The following is a 25,668-nucleotide window of genomic DNA, read 5'->3' on the forward strand; positions in this document are numbered from 1 at the left end:
CACTGCCTCAGAACACAGCCTCGCCGGAATCCGACAGCGCCCCCAGACGTCGCCGAGGCCGCCTAAGGAAAGCAGTCGAACCCCCTAGACCCACAACCAGGGGCGGCATCCTGCTTCCCGACTCACCAGACAACGAGGACCCAGAAGACGTCCCTTGATGGATGGAATCTCGAACCCGCGGACTACTCCAACCCCCCGCAAGATTCCGCTGACCATCAGCCAACGATTATTATTTAATTATTGTCTTGGCGGTGAGTATTTGTAAGAACGGCATTTCGCCAAATGTCCGTCCTTCCTCTGTATATACTTTTTATACCATATACTAAAATGTAGAACATTTCACGACCTATCCGCCGATATATATCATGTAAAAATGTACTCTCTGCACGATGATATATGTATATTTTCAGCTGCAAAGGATGACAATCGCAGCAGGGCTCGTCCCCTTTTGTATGTGCGTGCGTGACGGATACTAAGTTTCTGTCCGCACTGCTGCCACATATACAGCCATCTCTGTTCAATAAAGTTAGTTCGAGCTTTCTCCTTGCCTGATTCCAGTCCTCACAAGCTCAAATTTCTTTCTCTTTCTTATCGTACCCCAATCGTTGGCGTTTGTCGGTCTGAGATTTGATGATCGTGGCATATCTTGTATAAAATAACACTTTAGGAATACAGAATAATTAAAGCAAATCAAATAATAGAAGAAACTCCCTGTAACTGGACAGCGTACTCAGCCGTCAAAGCATATCTACAACATTCGAGTATAATTATCATTCCCAATAAAACCCCACGTGGTAGTACTGCAATTCGTGAGCATGAATTAGAAATGTCCAAATCTCAGCAAATATTTGACGGAGTACGAGATACGACTCCACACACACACATTATATATATATATACATATATATATAATATATATATATTGTATATATATATTATATTTATATATATCATAATAATATATATATATATATATATATATATATATATATATATATATATATATGTATATAATATATATATATAGTATATATATATATATATATATATATATATATATATATATATATAAAGAGAGAGAGAACTGGTGGTATCCACATTAGGGTCTGAGCCCACTGCCTTGTAAGTTGACGCTTCTTAATTATTATTATTATATAATTATTATTATTTTTATTATTATTATTATTAGTGTTATCAAGAAGATGAAAGTTGAAAACCATTCATATGGAACAAGGCAACGGGGGCCATTGACTTGAAATTCAAGCTTCCAAAGAATTTTAAGGCGTTCATTAGGATGACGTAAGAGGAGATAAAAGGAAATACAAAAAGAAGAGATGATATAGGCTAGATCCACAACTGGAAGCTGTGGCTTTACTCATATGAGCACACTTGGAATGCTCACTATAAGGAAATGGCTGTGCTTTAGTGTATTTAGCCAGTGAATCCTCCTGGAATGTGCCACAAGAACAGATGGGACAATTTAGAAAGTCCCCAGTTCTGGGCATATGGAGTTGTTAAGAATCTCCCGGTTCATATTTAGTAAAACTTCAAATCGGGTCAATTGAACATGAGAACCCTGAATCAAATTGGAAAGATGGAACAGGTTGACAATGAATTCAAGACATATGGACTGGACTTCTTGCCTGTTTGCGAATCAGTGCAAAAGACTGGGGAAAGAGAGAGTTCAGGAAGAGCAGATGGAACTAACTGTGAGTGACGGAGGAGGAATAATGATCTTAATATCGGATGAAGAAAACGTGAAATCAAAATGATGCAATAAGGGTAGCCTATCATTGAGTACCTACTATTCACCAAAGGATGAACTCTTCGAAGAAATAAGGGATGAGTTGTTTAGAGAAAATACCCAAGAGAGAAGTGAGAATTGGTACTGGTGATAGAAATTATGTATTTGGTAGAAGTATATCTTAACAGCTCTCCTAGGTTGGCCCGAAGATTAGATATCTTTACGTGGCTAGGAACCAATTGGTTACCTAGTAACGGGACCTACAGTTTGTTTTGGGATCCGAACCACATTATATGGAGGAATTAATTTCTATTACCAAAAATAAATTCCTCTGATTCCGCGTTGGCAGAGCTGAGAATCGAACTTCGGAACACCAGATTTGTAGGCGAGCGGGAAAACCACTCGTCCAACAAGGAACTTATAATAAATATAGGAAATGAATGTATCAAAATGTATGTAAGGGGCAAAAGAGGCCTGGGAGAGGCTTTATACGAAAATGGGTTGCAGTTCAGTAGTTCAGTGCTGCTAATACTTGGTAACTGGAGATACCGTTTAAAAAATGACGCCGCTAAGTACACAGAAACCAATACACATAAAGAGAAAGAAGAACACTGATGAATGTCAGGAGCTATAATGCAGTTGTTGACATAATCACTAACGTCTTATTGCCACACTACACGCTGAAATTAAAAGCACTGAACAAACAACTTGATGGAATAACAAGGTTAAACATAAAAAAGCTACTTCAAGGTGAAAATCAAGAGACTTTTGCGACTGAATCTCGAATACATTTGCAGTTCTAGAAACCACACCTGGGATGGAGAAGACAATGCATGAGGAGCGCTTTAACATCAAGTTCTAGGTTAAGGAACAAGATGGAACCCTTCGATATCAGAAAAGACTTGGGACACAAGTAAGAATAAATGAAAGGAAAAGATACATGCAGACAAATTTCAGGGAGGAGATAAAGAACACAAAGTGAATGCGTGTGAAGTACTCAAGTCTAGATAATAAAATTAAACCAAGATCAAAAGGAGATAAGATAGAGCATTTGGACAAACAGGCTGATAATATATTAATGGAAGGAGAGACGAGTCAATAATAACAGAAGACAATGGTGAGCAGAACATTTTTGTGAGGTGACGAGCAGGAGATTAGAGGGGATAATTTGATTGAAATACCAACAGATCAATCATGTGCTTATGAGTGAATTTGGGAGATGTAAAACACCTGGTACTAATGAAATCACAAACAGGAGTGTTAGCGGCAATGATGTCGGCTCAGGATCAGGTCGAAGTAATATACAAAATAAATGAACCAGGGCACATTTTCTGAGGGTTACGTCACTAGCAAAGAACAATAAGTCACCAAAGAGGAATTCAGCAGATAGTGAGGAAATGTAGCGCAGCAGAAAGCAGACGTGGGCTAATAAATACTCTTGAGGTGCAGAGTAAAAGCGATCACAGATGTTCAGGAGTCAACTGATTCATTTCCCGGATCAAGCTCACTGTTGATATGCCATACAGTGGAGATGAGTCACAACGAGGTCAGTTGGGTATACTACCGCCGCGACCCCATTTCGTGTGATGTCCATGACTATGAGCACGTGGATTGCCTGCCAAACCTGGTAGTTCACCTTGGATTCAGTAGCAGAGCCCAGAGGACTTACTACAGGGCTCGCCTCCCAAGAGGAAAGCACACAAAGGAAAGGAACTGACTCAGTTGTGGGAGCTTAGCTGGTTTGCATCTTACTGTGTTCAGCAAGTTGAGACCCCGACATTGCATGAGCAGACACTGCTACCCTGAAATTGAGAAGCTGTGCAGGTCCTCACATGCCCCCTTCTTTCCTCGTACATCCAGTCAGTTTGTACTACAAGATGAAAAGGGTATCTTGGATGATACAAAGTGAAAAGGGTATCTTGGACAGCCTTGGAGGGCATCATTGACCCTCTTGGTTTGTTCCGTTTTGTATTTATGTTCTCCTGAATCAGACAGATGGTTCAGTCGACGAGAAAGTAGTAAGGTGGAGATTGAGAGCATCCTTGTTTGTTGCTTCTCCTGAGGCTATCCCATGATATTCTTTCGTGCAAGACCGTTGCGAGAGAGATCATAAAACACTGGTAAGAGTGAAACGCCATTAGTGTTAGCGTAAAAACAAAGTATTATTCACTGTGGGAAGAAAACAGAGCGTAGCGGTTTACAAACACACACACAAATAAATAAATAAAATAAAATGAGTCAAACAAAAGGAAACAAAACCTGCGGAGGCTGTGAAACAAAGGTTAAAAAGGAAACAGGCTATCAAATGCGACATGCCCACTTATCTGAGAAGTGTCAAAACAAGGAGCGATGTGGTTCCGTCAAGAATGCCAACCAGAGTTAAATAGGAATATGAGTAGGCTAGAAGAATACAGAAGTTACAGGAGAGATATAATAGCGAAAGGCTCAGACCTTCGCTATTAAGACAAAAAAAGTGAAAATGATGATTGGGAAACTGTAAAAAATGCAAAGAACGTGATAAACGAAATAAATCCAGTCAAGAGGAAAATAGTAACAATTGCGGATTTAACAAGAAAGAGAGAGAGAAAAATAAAACTAAAGGAAGCGCTCAAAGGAAACAAGCTGAAGGGCTGGTACATAATAAAAAAATAATGCGCTTCTAAAACAGAGTGTAAAAATGAGGCATTAATACAGGACGAAAGTCAATATGGGGAATCAGAGACGGAGGGAAGGGTACAAATGGCAGTGGAGACTGGAATAGAGAAAGAGGAAGAAAAATAACGCAGGGGGCGGCCGGGAAAATGGCAGAGCGAGTGCACTATACATAAATGGCGGAAAAGGAACGAGCATTTTAGCACATAATGGGCAGGAGAAAGCAACAAGGAAAATGGTACTTGTCAATACACAAATCGACGAAGGAAAAATGCGCGAAAATGGAAAACAAACTCAGCGAAAACAAAAGCCGCTGATGAACGTGATATGGATAACAGAGACACGGCAGAGGGGCTGCTCTAGGAGCAAGAGCCCGTGCTGGCACAAAGCCAGCTAAATCAAAACTAACTAAGGTAGACAAAATCAATTTCAATGAAGGAACAGAAAGGTGGAGCATTGATGGGGTTATTTAAGTAGAACGCACCATAGAAAAAGTAAGTACGAAATGCAAAGAAGTACTACCCTGTAGGGGGGTAGTGCCGTCAGTGGACCTCATGCAGTGCACTGTAGGCATTACTTAAGGTTCTTTGCAGGGTGCCTTCGTTCCTTTTACTATACCTCCTTTCCTATTCTGACTTCATAGTGCAACTGCGAGGTTTTCCACCTGTTACACATTTCAAACCTTTTACTGTCAGTTTCCATTTCAGCGCTGAATGACCTCATGGGTCCCAGTGCTTGGTCTCTGGCCTAAATTCTATATTCAACTTCAACTTCAGAAAAAAGTATTGGATATAAAATGGCAATTCAATAAAAAAAAAAGACTATTGTTTGTATACGCGGGCATGAGAAATGCAAAGATTGATGAAAAATTAGAAGAAAAGTAGCAAATACAAAAGCTCTAATGATCCTGAGAGGCTTAAACGAACATATACGAATATTGTAGACCTATAACGTCATGAATTAAACTCACTGAATATTGATAACAAATGTAATGGAGCAACCTATATATGGGAAACAAGAGGAGTGCAACAGACAAACGTTTTAATATAACATGCGAGCTACATAGTGGTTATAAGGGATCGGTCGCCCGAGTGGTCACGGGTTGCCCTAGGAGCAAGAGCCCGTGCTGGCACAAAGTCATCTAAATCATAACAATAACAACCGAGTCATCAAAACCTGATCACCCAGTGGGCGACGCGAGTTACATCTAGAGGTACATGGCTGTGAGGACGCTTTGTGAGAGACTGCCGAACCTGGCAGCTAAACCTAGGTTCGGTAGTAAAGCTTGGAAGCTCACATGCAGTTAGAGCATTTTGCACACGTCACTATGAATAATTGATGATGAGACAGACGTTATCAGGAGCGGCGAAAAAAGCACAGTTTATGGAAATATCAACGAAGTAACATGCAACAGAGATTAAAAATATACTCGCACTGCTTACAGCTGTAAATATGGGGATATTAATATGGTATTTATGAATTATTATACGATGTGAAAGTCACTCTTCTAACAATACCGAGGGATGTGTTTATTAAAGCCCATGTCACTCACGCAACAAGTTCTACGTATACTGGTCACATCATAAAAAAAAATGTTATTTGAATAGGATAACAGTGCAACTTTCCTTCATCAGAGATAACATTCCTGCTATTAATGGCTAAAAAAATTGTTTAGTCTAATAATGTACCGTAAAAGGGTATAACTGTCTACTGTATATGGTTTTATGAGTTGTGATAGAAATATGACCTGTCTATGGATGTATAAACGTGATCTATTCATCTTTTTTTTTAACAACTTATAAATTTCTGAAGTGTTGTTAGCCTGGTCCAAATGGCAATGAAACGATACGTTTGTCATTTTCCATAAAAGAAAAATGCAAGTCAATTGTTCTCCAAAATCAAGATTTGTAAAAAAATGAAATAATTAGTATAAATTTCTTCTACCATGTACCAGGTGTTTTGAAATTACCTGCAGACAAAACCAGTCTGTACTGGTTCTGCTCTTTGTCCCTAACAGATGGGTTATCAGGGAAATAGCAGTGTGAGTTTATATGAGGAAAAGGACGTTTCCAGTAATTGTTAGGAAACGGTTCTGTGAGAAATTTCAGAGGGGCGGGGGCCCCAAACTGTATGTGGTATACAATTAAACAAGAAAAATTCCCGACCTATTAACCACTACCCTTAATAAGATCCGATAATGAGAGGTGCTGCGCGATAAGGTGCACTTACAAGTCTGATACGTTGATAAGAAAACATGTAATGCTGATTATGTTACGGTGTTGAGTGTGGAGGATAAGTTACCGAGGACAGTTATGATCAAAAGATATTTGGCTAGGGAGAAAGGCGCGGAATTAGAAGGCATATGAGTTTACGCAAATTTCCTGGGTGGGGACATGGAATTAGTAGGCAGTGCCTGTGGGTATGGGACGGTAGTGAAAGGGAATAAGAGCGGTAAGAATGCTATGAGGAAATGAGAGGCTTAATGAAGAAACAAAAGCGGACTCTTTGTCGCTCAGTGATCTGACTGAAGGGAGAATCTATAACACATGATAACAGAGAGGCCTAGTAGTCAAGAAGCAACTGTGAGCGAAAACTTGAGTCAAGTCATGAAAATACTGAGGTAAATTAGCGCAAGTAAATTAAGACATAAAAAAAGTTATTTTCTGATGAAGTAAATATAGAGATTATCTTTTATTATCCATCGGATCTTGGAATAAATGATGCATGTGCTGTGCAGAGTTGTTGTCGAGGACAACGCAGTTCTGCACTGATGGAATGTATTATGAGGACCATAGTAGTTGAATACGAGGTATAAGAGAGGTGAACCTGAAATATCTAAGCGCAGAAAGGTAGTAGAAACTTGGAGGAAGCTTCCTCTCCTTCTCAGTTTAATCCTTAGATTGAGTAGCTATTTTTGATGAGACTTTTGACCAGCTCATTTCAGAGTCTATTTTGGCAAATATCTTATGGACAGACGGCCTTCCTGGCTGCAACCTTTCCTATTTGTCTAGGCTTCGGAAAGAGAAAAGCTCATGGAAGTGACAACTGAGAACATCAGGACAAATAAGAGGCTGGAGAATGAAAAGACATCAGGAATTAATGGGATTACCTATGAAGAGGAATAAGAGGTGAAAGTCCAATTGATATATATACACACACATTATATATATATATATATATATATATATATAATTAATCATAAAATCCACGTAAGAGGGCGAGTGAAAACCGGGATTTGGAGCAAGTACTGTTGTAGTTTATTCTACATTATCAAGTTCACACTGAGTACAGGCATAGTTTACAGTTTTATATACAAATAAATCTGCAATTAACTGCATAACGGAATGATTACTGGATTGTTGTATCTGACATTAGCCTTATCTGTAGCAGAATCATTTGGGCAGAAAGCCGACTTCACATTGGTTAATATGAAGATAAACTTTGGGAGGAAGCTAAATTAACTGCATTTACACTAATATTTATATCAGAAAGATTATACTAAGTGAGCAAAGTGGTACAATAATCTACGAAAGTACTTGTTCGTTGTTCCAATAGGCATCAAGCTACAAATGTCCTTTAATATCTAATTCGCTCTAACTCGGAATTAATATATTTTCATATATGTTAACCGAAGGGGAATTTTTTTAGTTGATAAGAAAGTCGTCGGCTCACGGGCTCGTTATATGAAAATATATTAATTCCGAGGTAGAGCGACTTAGATATTAAAGGACATTTGTAGCTTAATGCGTATATAATTATGAATCAAGGTGATGTGATAAAACTCATATACATAGTATATATATATATATATATATATATATATATATATATATATATCACACACACACATATATATATATATATATATATATATATATACATATATATATTAATTATATATACTATAATATATATATTATATCTATATAACAACACAACACACACATATATATTACAATATATATATATACTATTATCTATATATATATACTATATATATATATATAATATATATCTATATATATGGGTCTGTTTACTATTTGTATATGAAACCGACCGATTATGCTGGAATCTAGCCATTAGGAAAGCTGGAATAACCCGTGGATCTGGCAACCACATTCTTGAGTTGCAATTGTTGGGATTCAGAAGGATGAAACTCCCCAAAGAGAATTCCTCTTGGAAGAAGGCTGCAAGTTTTGAATAAAAACTTAACTAATCCGTCACAGAAGCCATTAAATCTTTCCAGACATCATAGTTCCAAGCACCATTTTGTAGCTTACTTAGTTTATTTAAATATGAAATAAACTCTTATGTATAAAATTACCATTAGAAATGCCGAGTGTTTACAAAGAGGGAACAATACGGAAGTGAAAAACCTGTTAGTTGTGCTCTAATAATAATAACACAGTGGATATGAAACCAGCATGAATTATATCCTTAGGCCATTGTATACCTTTTGTTTATGACCACGGCGTCCCCGATCACTTGAAAAACATTGTCAGGTGGCATTATTAATGTAGATATATATATATATAACTTCCGAACACTTTACGCTGTTAGAGCGCAGCTGTACTACTTCAGCGCTGGAGCTGTTAGCCGCCACCAATTCATCTGTCGTCAGAACTCAGAACAGAAGGCGACAGACTTCGGCCATGTGTTGGTCGGTCTCCTCGACAGCTGATGGTGAGCGAGTGGCGCCGTTTTCTTCAGGCTGTCTCTTCTCTGTTGGGGACTCTGCTCGTCATCGATGATGAGCGCCAAGTAAGTCTGAATATTAGTTTCTGTTGTTTCCTATTACTCTCCATGACAGCTCCTCGTACAGTGGGCAATATTAATGAGCAGCCAGCCTCGGGATGCTCACTATGTTGAGCCAGGAGAAAATATCCATAATGAAAAGTTTATCGCAAAAGGATGCCACATCACTTGGCTCTTTTACGTGATAATATCGGTTTTTCAAATTACGCCGTTTTATTTTACCAGATTCGAAAGTGTGAGGGTTTACAAAACTACTGAACTATCCCTATTTGGTTCCCCCGTCGCGGGGTAGTGCCGTCAGTGGACCTCATGAGGTGCACTGTATGCATTACTAAGGTTCTTTGTAGCGTGCCTTCGGCCCCTAGCTGCAACCACTTTCGTTCCTTTTACTGTACCTCCTTTCATATGCCCTTTCTTCCATCTCACTTTCCGCCTTCTATCACTTGATTCAGTGCAACTGCTTTTAGGTTTTCCTCCTGTTACACCTTTCAAACTTTTTAGTGTCATTTTCCATTTCAGCGTTGAATAACCTTATATCTCCCAGTGCTGGGCCTTTGGCCTAATTTCTATATTCAATTCAGTTCAAACCCATTTGGTTCGACCACCATGTATGGCCGTTTAGTTGACCTTTCGGGACGATCACAACATTGTGTTAGTAAAATTAATGACAGTCAATTTGTCGTAACAGAGCTGACACTGATTTTATTGACAGTGAATAGAAATAAACATTTAACAATGGATTTTTTGTTCGCCCAAAAAGAAAATAAAAAAATGGACTCCTTCTTATTTACTAAAATAGATGGCCCTGTTCTTGCTTCTCTTAAGAAAATGAAATTTGGAAAATTTTGAGAATAGAAACTGCGCAGTTCTAAACAAGCTAACAAAATCCTCTTTTATATGTGGCTTACGTACCTAATCCAACGAGCCTCCTCTAACCTAATGAAAATGAAAAGTTCACTTCCTGACTATCGCAAATAAAATACATCATAAAGCTTGTTGAGAGAGAAATTATGCAATCTCATACCAAGGAAAGTAAAACTACTGTTTCTCCAAGTGACTGCCCGAGTTCAACTAGTCCGCTGGCAGTAACACATTTTATGTCCGGTGAAACTAAATCCAAAGTTCTAGCACCTTTGCCTTCATTTATTACTCTATGAAAGTGGTTCAGGTAATACTTATATCATAATGTGTAGTACCGGAACAGAAACATGATCGACTTCTGAGAGAAAATGTAAGTTGTCATCCTTGTATATATATATATATATATATATATATATATATATATATATATATATATATCATATATATATATATATATACAAACGAGTTAAACTAAACTTGTCAACTTGTATGTATGTAAACTTGTGCTCTACAGAAATCCGAACTGCCAATCTAGACAAAATTTTCCACACAACCCTCATTTGACTCAAGGAAGGTTTTCTTATAGGTTTCAAACCAGTAGCCTACCAACGCGAATCAAGATGGCGTTGAGCCTACCCATACCTCCGGGTTCGCCCTTTCATCCACGATGTCGAACTATCTCTCATTTCAGTTGACCATATCATCATCCCATTTGTAAGAAATGTACACACGGTATCAGGAGCTTATAAGTTCCAACGCTGACCAATATCTAATGACTCTCACTTCGCGTATAGAGAAAATAAAGATTCTCTGAAATATATGAGTAACAACCATGAAGTATTTTTGGACGTGGAGTTTACGGAAGTTTTCCGATAAAGTGCATAGGGGTTATGAAAAATATATAATACCTGATATCGAAATTCCTCTGCCATAAGCCCCAAAGCACTTGTGCTGTGACTGCCCAGTGCTCACTGCTGTCTGTGAACATCACGCAAGATCTCATTGTTCGCGGTCCGATACATTTTTCAGGAAGCCAGTGGCCCAGTGGCCGAACCATCAACCTTGCTGAAGTACCACCGTCCTCCCCAAACTGTTTTTAATCTCTTAAGTAATTTAGTGATGAAGGCAGAAAATCATCAGAGAAGCCCCAGAGAGCAAACAAGACTAAAACTCCAGCACAGATGTAGGCATGATTACCCTCTCAACAGACTTCGCCACTTACGGCTTCCCAGAATACGATTACGCGGTACCAGCTGAGATGCTTAATTAATACTCCGCGCGCCAAGTATCTCTCTGCCTCATTTTGCTGCTTATGGTTGATGTGGTGTTCAAAGTACAACACGACTGGTCAGCCTGAAGCTATTTCTTTTAGACTATAATTATGTGGCATTTAAACATGAAATCCATTGTGTGGATGTTGGCTATAGAGTTCAGGACTCCTAAAGGAGTAGTTTGGGAGTCAACGAGACTGACATTTTTTATCAAGATATATTTCAAATATTCTTTTGAGTGGTTCTTCTTTATCATTCCCGACATGAAGAAAATTACAGAAAGGAAACTACTTTAAGGAATGCAGAAAGAGCAAGCTTATACCGATTTATGAAGAGAGAGAAGTTATGTCAAGTTTTAAGAATCATACAGAAATTAAAAGAAATTTTAGAAAAGTCGATAGCAGAAGACAGTAACTAAACTTCATGAAAGGGAGAATTACAAATCATGAAATATTCTCTTCAAACTAGATAGAAGCGAAGGGATCTTAACACTGGCAAGAAATGTAGAGATGTTTGAATGAACATGAGGCACTAGAAAAATATTTAAGACTAATGTACTTCTGGAAATGTATGAACCAATTGAACAACCACTATGAGAAGCACTCTAGGGATGACTATAGTAGATTTACATCAACCGGTCATCTGATGTCTAGGCCAGTCCCTTACGACGCTCCTGATTGGCTGCTGATAAGCCAATCACAGGGCTGGAAACTCTCAGTCCCTCTCGAGAGTTCACATAGGCAGGATGTATGATCCACCTTTCCTGAGGGATACTTTTGAAAGACGTATCCCTCAGGAGAGGTGAACATACATCCTGCCTATGTGAACTCTCTCGAGAGACAGAGTTTCCAGCCTTGTGATTGGCTTACAACAGCCAATCAGGAGCGTCGTAAGAGACGACTGGTCTAGACATCAGATGCACGGTTGATGTGAACCTATTATAGCAGCCTCCAGATCGAGGTACGATTAAACTTACCAGCGATGAGCGTTAAGCCCCTTTTTGTTCAGTATCATATAATGATGGGGGGCGGGGGGAAGGTAAGTCAGACTTCTTTCAGATCGCCTGTTGTACAACTCCTACAAAGCAAGGTCTATTGGTATTCCCACTCCTGTCACAGTGATGTTTGGCCATTGCACTACATGCATGCACATGGACTTTACTTATCATTTTTCTTTTCAGATTAGACGTTGAAGATTCTACGAAAGACGCTTTGCTCACATCTCTTTAAGAACATGTAATTAGCACAAACACAAAAATACACATTCAAATATGAAGAGAGGAATAGGAAGACAAGAGGTAAGTGATGGCTCCACAATCTAGAGTAGGTAAGTATCTAACTTCAACGTTGATGCACAGAGGAAGCAAAAAGGGAAGCACTCTGCACTTATGGGTGACGGTGAAGGAAGCGACTCTCGGTTTCTGAGCAAACCGCTCGGCTACAAAACGTGTTTCCAAATTCGTCGGCAAATTTCAACGTTCCACTACATCAGAAAACGGTCCTCGTCGTATCCTGTGAGTTTACATTAGCAGAGAACGTTTGCCATCTTCAGTCCTTTATTGTAGCTTCGGAATCATATTTTTATTGTGCAAAAACGAACGCATGTAATGTCAAGTTTTTCATTCTAGAAATAGCACCTTGTGTTTGGTACCTGGTACCTGTATCAGTCATTAATCTTGTAGCCTTCATGGCTCATCATTAATACTGACTTGTCAATTTATACCACAATTTGTTAAATTTCATTCATTTTGATTAACTACACTGTATTCGGACATACTTGGTCATGAATCTTCCCAACTATTTCGAAGCTCAAACATGATGGTCAGTGTGCTCTTAAAGTTATAAAAGTTGAAAAGTGTCAAGATCAATAGAATTTAGGCAGTTTTAATATGATTGTCGTTGGTAGACTAACGCACACCACCAAACTAACATGTTATCTCTGCAGTAATCTTGAGATCATTTCAAAAGTTGCTGGTCAGTTGAGCAGTATCCAGAGACAATGAGGCAAATAGTGTAAATAGGTAGAATACACGACGTCTTCAAGATGTGCATTATATTGTATGCTAGTAAAAATAAAGAAAACTAGGATCACCCAAATATTTAGTGGTAGTTCTTGTCAGTGTAACATCAATCAATCTATATTGAGAATACTATATCATGCTAATTTTGGTCATAATCAGAAGGAATATTTTCACATTTGTTGCTGATTGCTTTACCTCTTGATACAGATTTGCCTCCAACTGATGCTCCACCAGTTCCTCCAACTGATGCTCCACCAGTTCCTCCAACTGATGCTCCACCAGTTCCTCCAACTGATGCTCCACCAGTGCCTCCAACCAACCCACCAACAGTTCCGCCAACCAACCCACCAACAGTTCCTCCAACCAACCCTCCAACAGTTCCTCCAACCAACCCTCCAACAGTTCCGCCAACCAACCCACCAACAGTTCCTCCAACTAACCCTCCAACAGTTCCACCAACCAACCCACCAACTGTTTCTCCAACTAACCCTCCAACAGTTCCGCCAACCAACCCACCGACAGTTCCTCCAACTAACTCACAACAGTTCCTCCAACCAACCCACCAACTAACCCACCAACAGTTCCTCCAACCAACCCTCCAACAGTTCCTCCAACTTCAACAGTTCCTCCAACTAACCCACCAACAGTTCCTCCAACTTCAACAGTTCCTCCAACTAACCCACCAACAGTTCCTCCAACTTCGATAGTTCCTCCAACTAGCCCACCAACAGTTCCTCCAACTTCGACAGTTCCTCCAACTAGCCCACCAACAGTTCCTCCAACTTCGACAGTTCCTCCAACTAGCCCACCAACAGTTCCTCCAACTTCGACAGTTCCTCCAACTAGCCCACCAACAGTTCCTCCAACTCGACAGTTCCTCCAACTAGCCCACCAACTGTACCTCCAACTACACCACCAACAACTGCAAATCCAACAACAACGTCGACAGCAACTTGTAGTATTACAAGAGCTTACTGCCGTAAGTAATTCTAACCTACCTTTATTGCTTCCAGACAGTGTTTAGTCATAACTTTGCAAAGTTATACATTTATACATTTTTCATTCTGCAGCTACCAAGGATAACAGTATAATTTTCATTATGAAAATTGCAATTAGATTTCTGTTATTGAATGTGGTGAATAAAAGAGCTGGAACTGAATTTGAGAATCCTCGTGGATGCGTCTACTGAGGATGTCAAAGAGCAACTTACAGAGAATGGGAAGGTGCTAACAGCTTATGTGATGGAGTTAGTGGTCAACCAATCAGGATATATCCAATTTGCCTATATGAAGGAAAGCTTTCAAAGTAAGGGACAAGATGACAAATGTTGCACTTTATAAAGGAGAGGTAATAGAACTGACTGTAAGATGTGTGGTGGATGCTATATTGCATACCAGGAAAGGAATATTCCACAAAACCTCTAGCAGAACGTCTCTTTTCTGAAGTCTCGCTCAATGTCGAAATAACTCGGTCGTCCACTCCTGAAGACGACTTGACCAACTCTCGAACGACTTTTCCTCTGATCCTTCGTCCTGGTTCCTTCTTCTCTTATCTCTCTCTGACGATCTCTGCTGCTGATCTCTCACTGATAATCTGATCTGTGGCTCTTACTGAGGATCTCTCTGTGTGACTAACTGATGATCTGCCTTCTCCTACTTCGTCCGTCTTATTTATACGGCATTCTGAAGGCGGGGCCTACGGCGAGCGTCACAGACTCCCGAGATTACTAGAACTTCTTAGAAGACTCTCGACGGAATATTGCATCATATTTCGCTGCGTTTCTCACGACACTTCGGCGCCTGTTGCGTTCGACAACACTCCTGCCGATTCTAGAACCATCATGGGAACATGCGCCTCCAACACATGCACAAATGCCTCCGTGTTGCAGAACTTCTCGAAAATGCGTTGTCCATTCCTTTATCTTTCTTTGCTATAAAGCAATTACCATTACAAATACCAAAACAAATCTCCCCCACGTAGATATTCCTTCACATGCATTGCTTTCATTATAAAACTTATTGGCTTATAAAAAAAATTATATTTATTCTCTATTTACCAACCCCACCCCCCACCCCACCATCTTCATCTACATAGTACAAAACCAGCCTTTTCCACATAATTTCAAACTTCTCATACAACTTCTTCTTAACAAAGACTAGGATTGCAAACTTCCCCCTTGTCTAAAACCACACTGCATATTACTCCTGTTATCTGTCTTACCTTGCCATTTCGATTTAAATTCTACCAGACTCCTTCTTTGGTGATGTTATGCTCCAACAGTTCTTTAAATGATATTTGTCACCTGTGATCTGTTATGAGAGAGTAATGAGTCCTTCCACCCAAACCGACCTTACACCTCGTGATTAGTTGCTATATCACTTTCTCACCACTGATTCTCCACACTCCTCTCGCAGTTACGCCAACTCTTGGTGCCTTTCAATGATTCTCATGTTATGCCTTAGTTCCATCTGTAGCAGTTACTATTTTCAATTTAATACCAACCTCTTCCACTATTGTAATATCCAGAGCTACCTTTTTGCTATCCTCAATATTCAACTATTCTTCAACTGCACTCCATCAACTCAGAACTATTTTATCTACAATATATCTCCCTTTCCATGGCTTATTCTTGGATCTATTTGCTTATAATCTCTTCTTTCTTCATTCATTTCCTTTAATTGTAACTTTTTCTCACTGAAAAGTATTTGCTCAGATTTATTTCAAATATTTTCAGCACACCCAACAGCATTTTGCTTTGTTCCCAGCTTTTCTATGAAATTTGTATACCCATAAAAAATCCTCCTGTTTCAGTATATTCAACTCTAGCCTTTCCATCCATTCAAAGTTTTATCTCAGTAAACTGTTCTCCTAATGAGTGGAATCCAAAGAAAAACAACAGAATAGTCACTGCCTAATTCGAACCCTAACTGCTGAATCTTGGATGATCTACACTGTGGGCTGCACCATCACCTTTGTCTTGTACTCTTGCCTTTCCAATACTTCTTTTAAATAGACTATCTATCCAGCCTTTTCTGGGTCTCTCTCTCCTCCCCCTGCCCGAAACTTCAGGTAGTATATTCCCTTCACTGTTCTATCCTCATTCATTCTTTCCACATTGCTAAATCATCTCAAAAAATGAATTTATCCGTCCTTTCATATAAACTATTTTGTCACTTCTTCTTTGTACCTCCACATTTCTCACCTTTCCAGTTCTTCTTCCATACCATGTGCTATTACGCACAGTTCAGTTCAACACCTTTAATTTCGTCACCACATTCGCATTCAGCATCCACACTTCACTTCCATGAAGCGAATTGACTCCAGAATCCCTTCGTACAATCCCACCTAGACTTCCATAGATGTTCAAAGTCTTTTCTTAATCTTTTATGAAAACGCCTTACACCTTCCATTCTTCCCCTTTCTGACTGATCTCCTCTCTCATCTTACCATTTGTTATACTTACTTCCAAAAACATGTACAGTCAACCCCTTCCAGTCTTCCACCATCAATGAAAACAATCATAACGGCTATTTGCCTGGTTTCCATTTACCCTAACAACATTATTCTTCCTCACATTTACTCTCAACTTGCTCTTTTTTCAAACATTTTCTAAGTCTCCCACTATTTTCTAGTCTTTTTATCAGTATCATATGATCTGCAAACTCCAACTATTCAAAACTCCATTTACTACGCATTGTCTTCTCCCATAAATTGGTACCTCTGACTTCACACATTATTCCATCCATAAAGATATTGGACACAGAGACTGTACATGACCTTACTTCTGGTCCACTTCTACAGCAGACTCCCATCTGCTGTCTGCCAGACGCTTCGCTTGTATCATTACACCTATTAACCATTCTTAGCTGCTTGCCTTCTTTTCCATACGAAATATAACATCTTACACATTTTCTCTCGTTGATTTCTATCATTCGCTTTTCTACATCCATAAAGATTTTTCCCGTAACACTCTCAATACCTGTTTCATAACATCACTTAATCCACATACCCTCCTAAGACCTCATCTGCCTTACTTCCTCCATCAAACTCTTACCAGGCGCCTTCCCTTTCCACAAGCACAGATCGGTTTTTCCTTCATCTTCCACATTCAACAGCCTTTCAAATACTCCCTCGACCAAGGACAGCGTGCAAGTTTAGTTAGGGTGTCTCCATGTGTATATTTCATTCACAGATCCATTAGTTATCCCTGTAGTATATATAATGACCTCTTGCCCTCATTAATTCATCACTTTCGCCAATCAGAAATCCCCAGAAAGCTAGAGAGGTACGAAAGGCCAACCAAACAGGTTTGTCTTATTTGTTTATGTGGTTTAAGTATAAATGTACTGAGAATTTACCTTAACTATTTCTAGCCAAGTAAAGTAGGTTCAGTCTCCACAACTGCAGCTGACACTTGATGAGAACAATAGCTACCACACACATACAATGGACAAAAATCCACAGCAGCAGAAAATCTTAGCTAAAACACAACACTGGACGAATATAAACAGACACTGCAACAAGACAATCATAGCTAAAACACAAAACAGGACGAATACAAACAAACGCTGCACAAACACCACAGCAAGACAAACACTTTAACCTTATCAATAAATTCAGGCTTCAACACCAAGACCTGACAACACTTCCACACTGAACTGTGGTTCTCGAGCTTAAATACAGTGAATATTCTAGAAGGATGTTGAACTACCTGAGCATGTCAAGCCAGCAGATAAACTGAGGATATGAACAGAATTAGATGCAAACAAAATTCTGATCAGATTCCCATGATAAATTAAATGACTGACTGGCATAGTCTTTATGTCGTGATAACCATAAAGTCATCAGTGGCATTTCAATTATTTAACTAATGATTGTCCTTGAATATGAAACGAGCCCCAGCGACGGCAAATTTGTGAATGCCAATATTTCTTCAAAATGGATGTCATAACAACAATATATTACCTGGCAGTTTACATATATCTTACTTTACCAGCATGATCATATATATATAATATATATATATATATATATATATATATATATATATATATATATATATATATATATATATATATATATTTCTTTAATATTAGCGGACTGTGGCGTGGCGTCGATCGACGTAACTGGTGTAAGGATCGTTAACGGGACAGCTGCCTCCGCAAACGAGTACCCTTATCAAGTCATTATTGTGCCAACCATTCTTGGCAACACATACCAGTGCGGAGGGTCCATCATCAAGAAGAGATGGATCCTCACAGCTGCTCATTGCTTCTTTGACCAAAGTGGGTAAGTAGTACCTACTGCTCTGGAACGCCCACGGTTAAACTCCACTTCACGTTAACCCACAGTTACTATATTGTTATTGTGCTCTCATTTTCACTGAATGGTAGAGACGATGCAGATTATAATGACATTATAGAATTACAGGATTAGACGAAGACGCTTGAAAAGATGACGCTAAATAGGGTTCGGATTCGAACAATGTTATGGATTCTCATTTCTCTTATTGTCTAGGGCTAATCTGCCCAGCAGTAAGGCTACTAATTCCAAATTCTTATGTAATAATAACCAAAATTGTTACATTAAAAAATGGTTCTACTACTCGTTACGGTGATCTTTCCACTCTCTCAAAGGAAATGCTAAGTTTCTGTTCTCGAATTCCTCTCCAGACAGATCTATAGAAAAAAGATTTAGCTTTTAGTTCCTCTTTATCTTCATGTTCCTGATAGGGCTGTTCATTAAAGTATTTCTACTTCGTTTGAGTTTCAGTCACATTTGATTACTATTCTTTGATTGTTCATTTTACCGTAAAATAACCTACTGAATGTTTTGCCACGTTCAAAGTTTCCAAAGTTTGCCTCAGGCGAAAAAGGAAATTTATCAAGACATACCTGCTCCTGGGTAAGATTCGTAAACACCATGGCATTAATTTTTTTTTCTGCTCTCGGTCCTCAAGCTAGATTTTAGATTGTTTGATCAGTCTGTAAATCTATTCACATAGAAACTAGCATATGCAAAATAGGGTATATATATATATATATATATATATAATATATATATATATATATATATATATATATATATATATATATATATATATATATATATATATATATATATATATATATATATTGCTGCGCTTAGGCAATGTACCTATGTTTTTTTTATATCTATATATATATATTATATATATATTCATATACTATATATATGATATATTATATTGGCTGCGCTTAGGCAATGTACCTATGTTTTTTTATTTATTTCTTTAACTAATAAGCCGTTTCCTCTAACAGTGAAGGCTCCATGAAAAAGAAAAAACAACCATTGTTTTTTTTCTTTTCCATGGAGCCTCCACTGTTAGAGGAAACGGCTCAATGGTTAACGAAATAAAAAGAAAACTTATTCACTGCCTCTAGGGATAGCGATCGACTAACTGGCTTCTCGAACAAGTGGACCCCCGTTCGGAAACCATAAAAATATTAGTAAAATAAATAGAATTTGACACGCATTTGAGACATTTCTTAAGTTTCTCAGCAAACTCCAGGGAGTTTTTCCATGATCAATCACTTATCTGAATGAGGGGAAGGCTGCAGTGGACTAGAAAACCCTAAATTCCAAAACCTCCCGTCAGGAACAAGGCGGCGCAGAACGCCATCCAGGTCGGATACGGCGGCAACAATCAGAACTCACTCACTTACGTCACCGCCACCAGATTTATTCTTCACGAAAACTACAACCCATCGAGGGAGGTAAGAAATACGATAGGTAGGTACTCGCTCCTCCTGTTTCATCGCCGAAAAGGATCATCGCTTTCGGAATCATTTATTTATTAAAAGAAAATACCGTGGCTTCACTTGCAATCTTGTTTTAGTTTTGTCAACTCATATTATATTTGATATTCTTCACCTATTTTATCCTATTCTTTGGAAATGATGAAGGGATTTCTTACATTCCTCAATCCAGTCTCCCGATGATTGTCTATGATTCACTGATTTTTTTTATGGCTTAGTTGAATGCTTTAGAAATGCTACATAAAATCCAGTATGAAACTCAATGCTGATGGTTTGCAGTATATAGTACTACAAATCCTTCTGCGAAGAGAATAACAACTATATCAGGAATGGGCTCCTTAATTCGTCTCGTTGGTCAGTAAGAGTAGATTTTATTTTTAATAGTGGCTGCTTGGCCTAACAGAAATAAAAATGTAGGATATAGTAGTAGGTATATACTGGCGGCCAGATATTGTACCAGGGAAATATTAAAACAAACCAGACACTGGATTGGCCTTCACCAGTCACAGAAACTGCGACCTTATGTCATTCTCATTAAATTAATAATAATGCCTCTTTTGCAGGATGACGACATAGCTCTCATCGAGCTTCCTAGTGACCTCAACTACGAAAGTGATCCCAAAATCCAGCCCATCTGCCTGGCCGAGGAATCCGACATCACCGTCGGAGGGAAAGCCGTCGTGACCGGATGGGGAGCCCTGGCCTTCCGTAAGTCTTCCCCAGAGGGAGTTAGGTATTAGGGTGTCTCAGCGGTGGCCACGGTCTCAGCCTCAAGGTCTGACGTCACCACCAATGAATTCTTGCTCCTTATCTCCTATAATTTTAACGAATTCAGACCAAAAAGGCCATTACCTGTTGTATTAAAACGACATAACTAGAAAAGGGTGCAAACAAACTCTAGGAAAAAGAGAACGCACGGTGAAATGCGCATGAAATTAGCTAGAAGATAAGGATTAAAGAATGAACAACCATTACACTACATACCGATAGTCTAGAATATATTCAAATTCAGATAGTAACAATCGCGAGAAAAGAACTTCCCTTTCCAGAAATGATGCCAGACTTCAATTATGATTGATCATTCCGGATATTTACATAACCATCAACGCTTACTTACCATAATGTCATTATTGCTTCCCAACGCAACCTCTGAACAAAAGGCTGCCTGATCTCCAGGAGTCAATGAATTTGCCACCGCCATTCTGCCAGCTAGAAAGATGACAAATATTTTGTCATTTCTAACGAAATCCAGGGGTCACGATTACCAGTTCTAAGTCAGTACAACGCGCACGGAATGTAAGCTTCTTTCTCGCTGATATTCTTAGATTCTGTATCCGCCGAACTCCTTCAAAATCCCGGCAAGAAACTACTCAAGACTAGAAAAAAAAAAAAGTAAACAATGCGCAAAAGTTTCTTCGGCGTAATCGAGCGTTCTGTACAGCGTATAATCAAGGCCACCGAAAATAGATCTATCTTTTGGTAGTCTCGGTATAATGCTGTATGAGCGGCAGCCCATGAAACTTTCGGACACGGCTTGGAGTTGGCCTGTACTACAGCGTTGCCAGACGCACGATCATAACTAACTTTAACCTTAAATCATAAGATCTGGAATCGGACTGACAGACAAAGTCATCTCAAGACTAAAACTGAAAGAAAGTCAACAGAGTCAGAATGAACAACAGCCAAGAGGAAAAGGAAGTCAAATTTCCATGCTGGTCACATTCTCCGTTTCCCGTCACTCGCTCACTAACAACAATTCTGGCGATGTTCTTGAGCTATGATCTAGAGTAGTTCTCACATATGTTTATCGGAGTTGAGGTCAGATTCCTCTTGGCAGTGTGTGGATCGGGGTCAAAGTAAAGGAGATGAGGGACGAGGATCTAAAGGTGGAACTGGGAGGACGCCCACTCTGGGGCTAAAAGGTAACAGTTAGAGAGGTTGGACAGCAAGATCGAAGAAAGGAAGTGGGAATGGAGGTCCAAGGCTAAAAGCGGGAGCGGGTAGGGGCCGAAGGGACACAGGAAACACCCTTTAGTTATACCTACAGTACACTGTGTTAAGTACACTGGCGACACAACACCTTACCCCAAAGCGAGTGAAAATGACATACCTCAAACTCAGCGAGAACATACTTAGCAATTCAGCCAACAAATTAGAAAACCATAAATATGTCACCTTACTTTTGCTAAAAAGGGGGAAATTCTCGTAAAAACGTGTGACTTTCAGCTCGCCCCCACTTATTTTTTTATTTATTTAACAACAAGGGGCCTTTGACTTTTCACTGCACAATTTCCTTTTTAAAAAATCAATTTTACTCTTTCCAGATACTGTAGTTTAAGATAAGAAGAGTTACTTCTTGACTCAAAAGAAAAACTAGCGAAGTTAAAGATTATGAAAAAAAATAATAATAAGGATTTACTATTCACACATCATAGACTCCACAATGAAGTTGAGACCTAACAAAGAGTGTCTAAATGCATGAACTGTGTGTGAGAGGCAACCAAGTATTGCCTCAAGACTTCCATCCATGACATTTAGCTCATTTACAACAACCAGCTGCTAGCTGAAAGCCTCGTAAAGTTGGCCGTTGAACGGGAACATAATTACAGTTGATTGTAAAATGACTGTCGGGAGCGTATGAAATAAACATAATGAAAAGTCAAAAGTAATAGTGGGCATCTATTAAAAGAAAAAAAATCAGATGACTCGGTAGCACAAACTGATGGCTGATTGGAAGTGGTAGGCTTACTGGAGGCAAGGTCCTACGTATATGCTTCAGCATATCCTAGATAACTGGAGTTACGAAGTAACGGCCATCATCTGAGCAAAACATAACACATAGGGGCAATGGTTGTTGCAGGCGGGAGTGGGACCATTGGTTGGAGGAAACCATCTTAGAAGTAATGATGACGTACAAGACATCACTGTCCTTTCTGGGCACCGTTTGAGATAACTGATGAGTAAAGGTCAGCTAGAGAAAGTGTTGGACCTCGAGGGTTAACTTTTGAGGGCCGATGCTTCATTTCGTAAGTGAATTCCAAATCTTGCGAAGCCACGGTTAGCTAAACTAGGCACACGGCTGCCTTAGAGCTCAGCCCACGTGTATAAGAAACAAGGAAACAAATAGTTGAGAGAAGGGGAACGTTAGCAATAGGAGAAAAAGAAACCTGGAATAAGAGGAGGCATAAGATAGGTAGGTCATAAACATTTATTTTTGCCACACTTATTCCAGAGTAGGAAGAAAATGTTAGGTGATATTTTGCATAGAGACAATTAACCTGCACTTAATATACCAAGAAATTACATACCAGTCTTATCGTTTTGCATGGGACAATGAATTAGAGATACATACATACATACATGCACTCACGCATACACACATTATAGACAGAAAGAGATGGTCACCCTACACCACCTTCGAAAGGTGTAATCAACACTTGGTTCACGTTTTCTGTATTGTGAGTGTGTGTGTGTATATATATATATATATATATATATATATATATATATATATATATATATATATATGTGTGTGTGTGTGTATGTATGTATGTATGAATATACACATGCATGTGTGAGAGTTTCTATCTCTTCATGTAATAATGCTATTCACAGACAGAACTTTATCTAGAAAAATAGAGAATATGTTCCTATAACGAACTTGAAACAACGTTGCCTAATCCCAGTTTTCCGTGCATTTTCCAATGTTCAGAGGGAAGTACTCCGGACGACCTGCAGGAGGTGGCCCTCGACATCATATCGACTACTCAGTGCCAAAGCCTAACTGGCCTTCCCACTAACACAGCTACTGTTCTGTGCGCGCTGACTCCCTACAAAGATTCTTGCCAGGTTTGTGTACGAGATGTTCTAGCAGTGTGCAGACTTTTAGTGTGCTTTTCACGCAAATTTAATATTGGTCAATAATTCCTTCATTGGGAACAAATATTGGCTCATTATTGGCAAGATTTTTTTCATGGATAGTGATTTATATTTCCCTGACATTTTCAGTATTTCTTACTAAGTTTTTCTGCTGGCGTGGTCCTCGGTCTTCAGAAATTCTAACTTTCCATTCACAAAGTGTTATCAATTTGGTCATTTCCTTTAAAGCCAGTCAAAGATTTGATGTAGTAAATTCATACCAAAATATTAAATTGTTCAAACTAAGATTTATAAACAATCATACAATCAGTGAATGAAATGGACGGTTCAATTTTGATTGCACTCTCTTTGAAATGATTCTAGTCTAATACAGAATCATTGGTACTTATAAATGAAATCTAGCAATACAAAACTCGTTGTTTACAGCTCCCATCACGAGATGACCTCTTTTGGACTTTTACCACGAGCAGTTGCCTTTGGTGAAAACCTCCCTTATCTTAGCTGTGGTTCATGTTATCTATATTTTATTTCCCACTAAGAAATAGGCAAAAGCATTCTCGAGTTAGGGAGCTGGAAAGCGACATTTTACTGAACGAAAAGAATGAACTCGTTATACTTAAATAGGAATGGGATGAATTTCACATCCATTTTTAATGCTACATTATGGAATAAACAATTTTTTTTTTTTTTTTCTTTGACAGGGTGACAGTGGAGGACCCCTCGTGGTGAAAGTGTGCCCAAACCGCTGGGTGCAAATTGGCATTGTGAGCTACGGCGAAGGATGTGCGAATCCAGCAAAACCCGGAGTTTACACTCGTGTGCCGGCCTACAGGACTTGGATCGATAACAACACAGGTTCTGCGACAACCTGTTAATCATTGCCAATAAGCTTTTGATGGTTTTACGAATGTGACTCGTTGCGATTCTACTGGTGCGTGTTTTCCTCTTGATCTAGATTTTGGTCACATTTTATTTCAATTTAGTTTTCCACACCGAAATCTGCAGATAGTCTACTATTCAGCCGTCCCTCTAGAACGTTCATCCATAACAGTAGGTACTCTTTTGTTATGAAAAATTGATGAGAGGCAAAATATAAATTTGCTTTCACTCCCTTTAGTATGTAAACTAAAATTCAAATATCAAAAGGAAAGCACCACATTTGTAAGATAATGTCATCTTTTCACTACTTTCAAGGAGTTCTCTCTTGAACATATAATTAAAAGTTTCAACTAATTTCAACAATGAATGTTCCACTGCCTTACTTTATGCCCCAAATAAATGGTTGAAGAGCTGAGGACTTTCAATGTATGAGTGTATTAGAGCCTGCTTTACAACCGAGAATAGCAAACGAAAATTTGACAAAATAATTAAAAAACTGTCCCATTAACAAAACTATGGGACAAAGTTTTCGTTCATATTGTCATACTAAATAACAATAACATCAAAATGCCCACAGACAGCCCAGATACAAAAAGTGCATAAAATCACAATTTTTTATAATAAATTGTATTTTTCCTAACTATACAAACCTGAGTTCCATTACATTCAGCGCAGCTGGAAGATAGGTCGTAAGAGAATGACAACAAGGTAGTTAGGCAGTAACTACTTGTACGATAGTTGGGAGTCCTGCCCGACTGGACGTAAACATTCCACTTTGCTTTAGGTCCAGGAACAGATTAAGGGGTGGCA

The 25,668-nt window shown here is 38.9% G+C and overlaps 1 protein-coding gene across 1 annotated transcript in view; it reads left to right on the plus strand.

Moving 5' to 3' along the window:
- Positions 1–25,270, plus strand: part of LOC135216506 (transmembrane protease serine 9-like) — a 37,825-nt gene extending 12,555 nt beyond the window's left edge. The window contains exons 4-10 of the mRNA XM_064251878.1: positions 13,511–13,800; positions 14,150–14,282; positions 18,400–18,592; positions 19,941–20,058; positions 20,664–20,808; positions 23,813–23,949; positions 24,681–25,270. Of these exons, the coding sequence (XP_064107948.1) occupies positions 13,511–13,800; positions 14,150–14,282; positions 18,400–18,592; positions 19,941–20,058; positions 20,664–20,808; positions 23,813–23,949; positions 24,681–24,854 (1,190 nt within the window). The 3' untranslated portion in view covers positions 24,855–25,270. The remainder of the gene's footprint in view (positions 1–13,510; positions 13,801–14,149; positions 14,283–18,399; positions 18,593–19,940; positions 20,059–20,663; positions 20,809–23,812; positions 23,950–24,680) is intronic.
- The last annotated feature ends 398 nt before the right edge of the window (positions 25,271–25,668 follow it).

This window comes from Macrobrachium nipponense, chromosome 6 (assembly GCF_015104395.2).
Source record: "Macrobrachium nipponense isolate FS-2020 chromosome 6, ASM1510439v2, whole genome shotgun sequence".
Taxonomy (NCBI): domain Eukaryota; kingdom Metazoa; phylum Arthropoda; class Malacostraca; order Decapoda; family Palaemonidae; genus Macrobrachium; species Macrobrachium nipponense.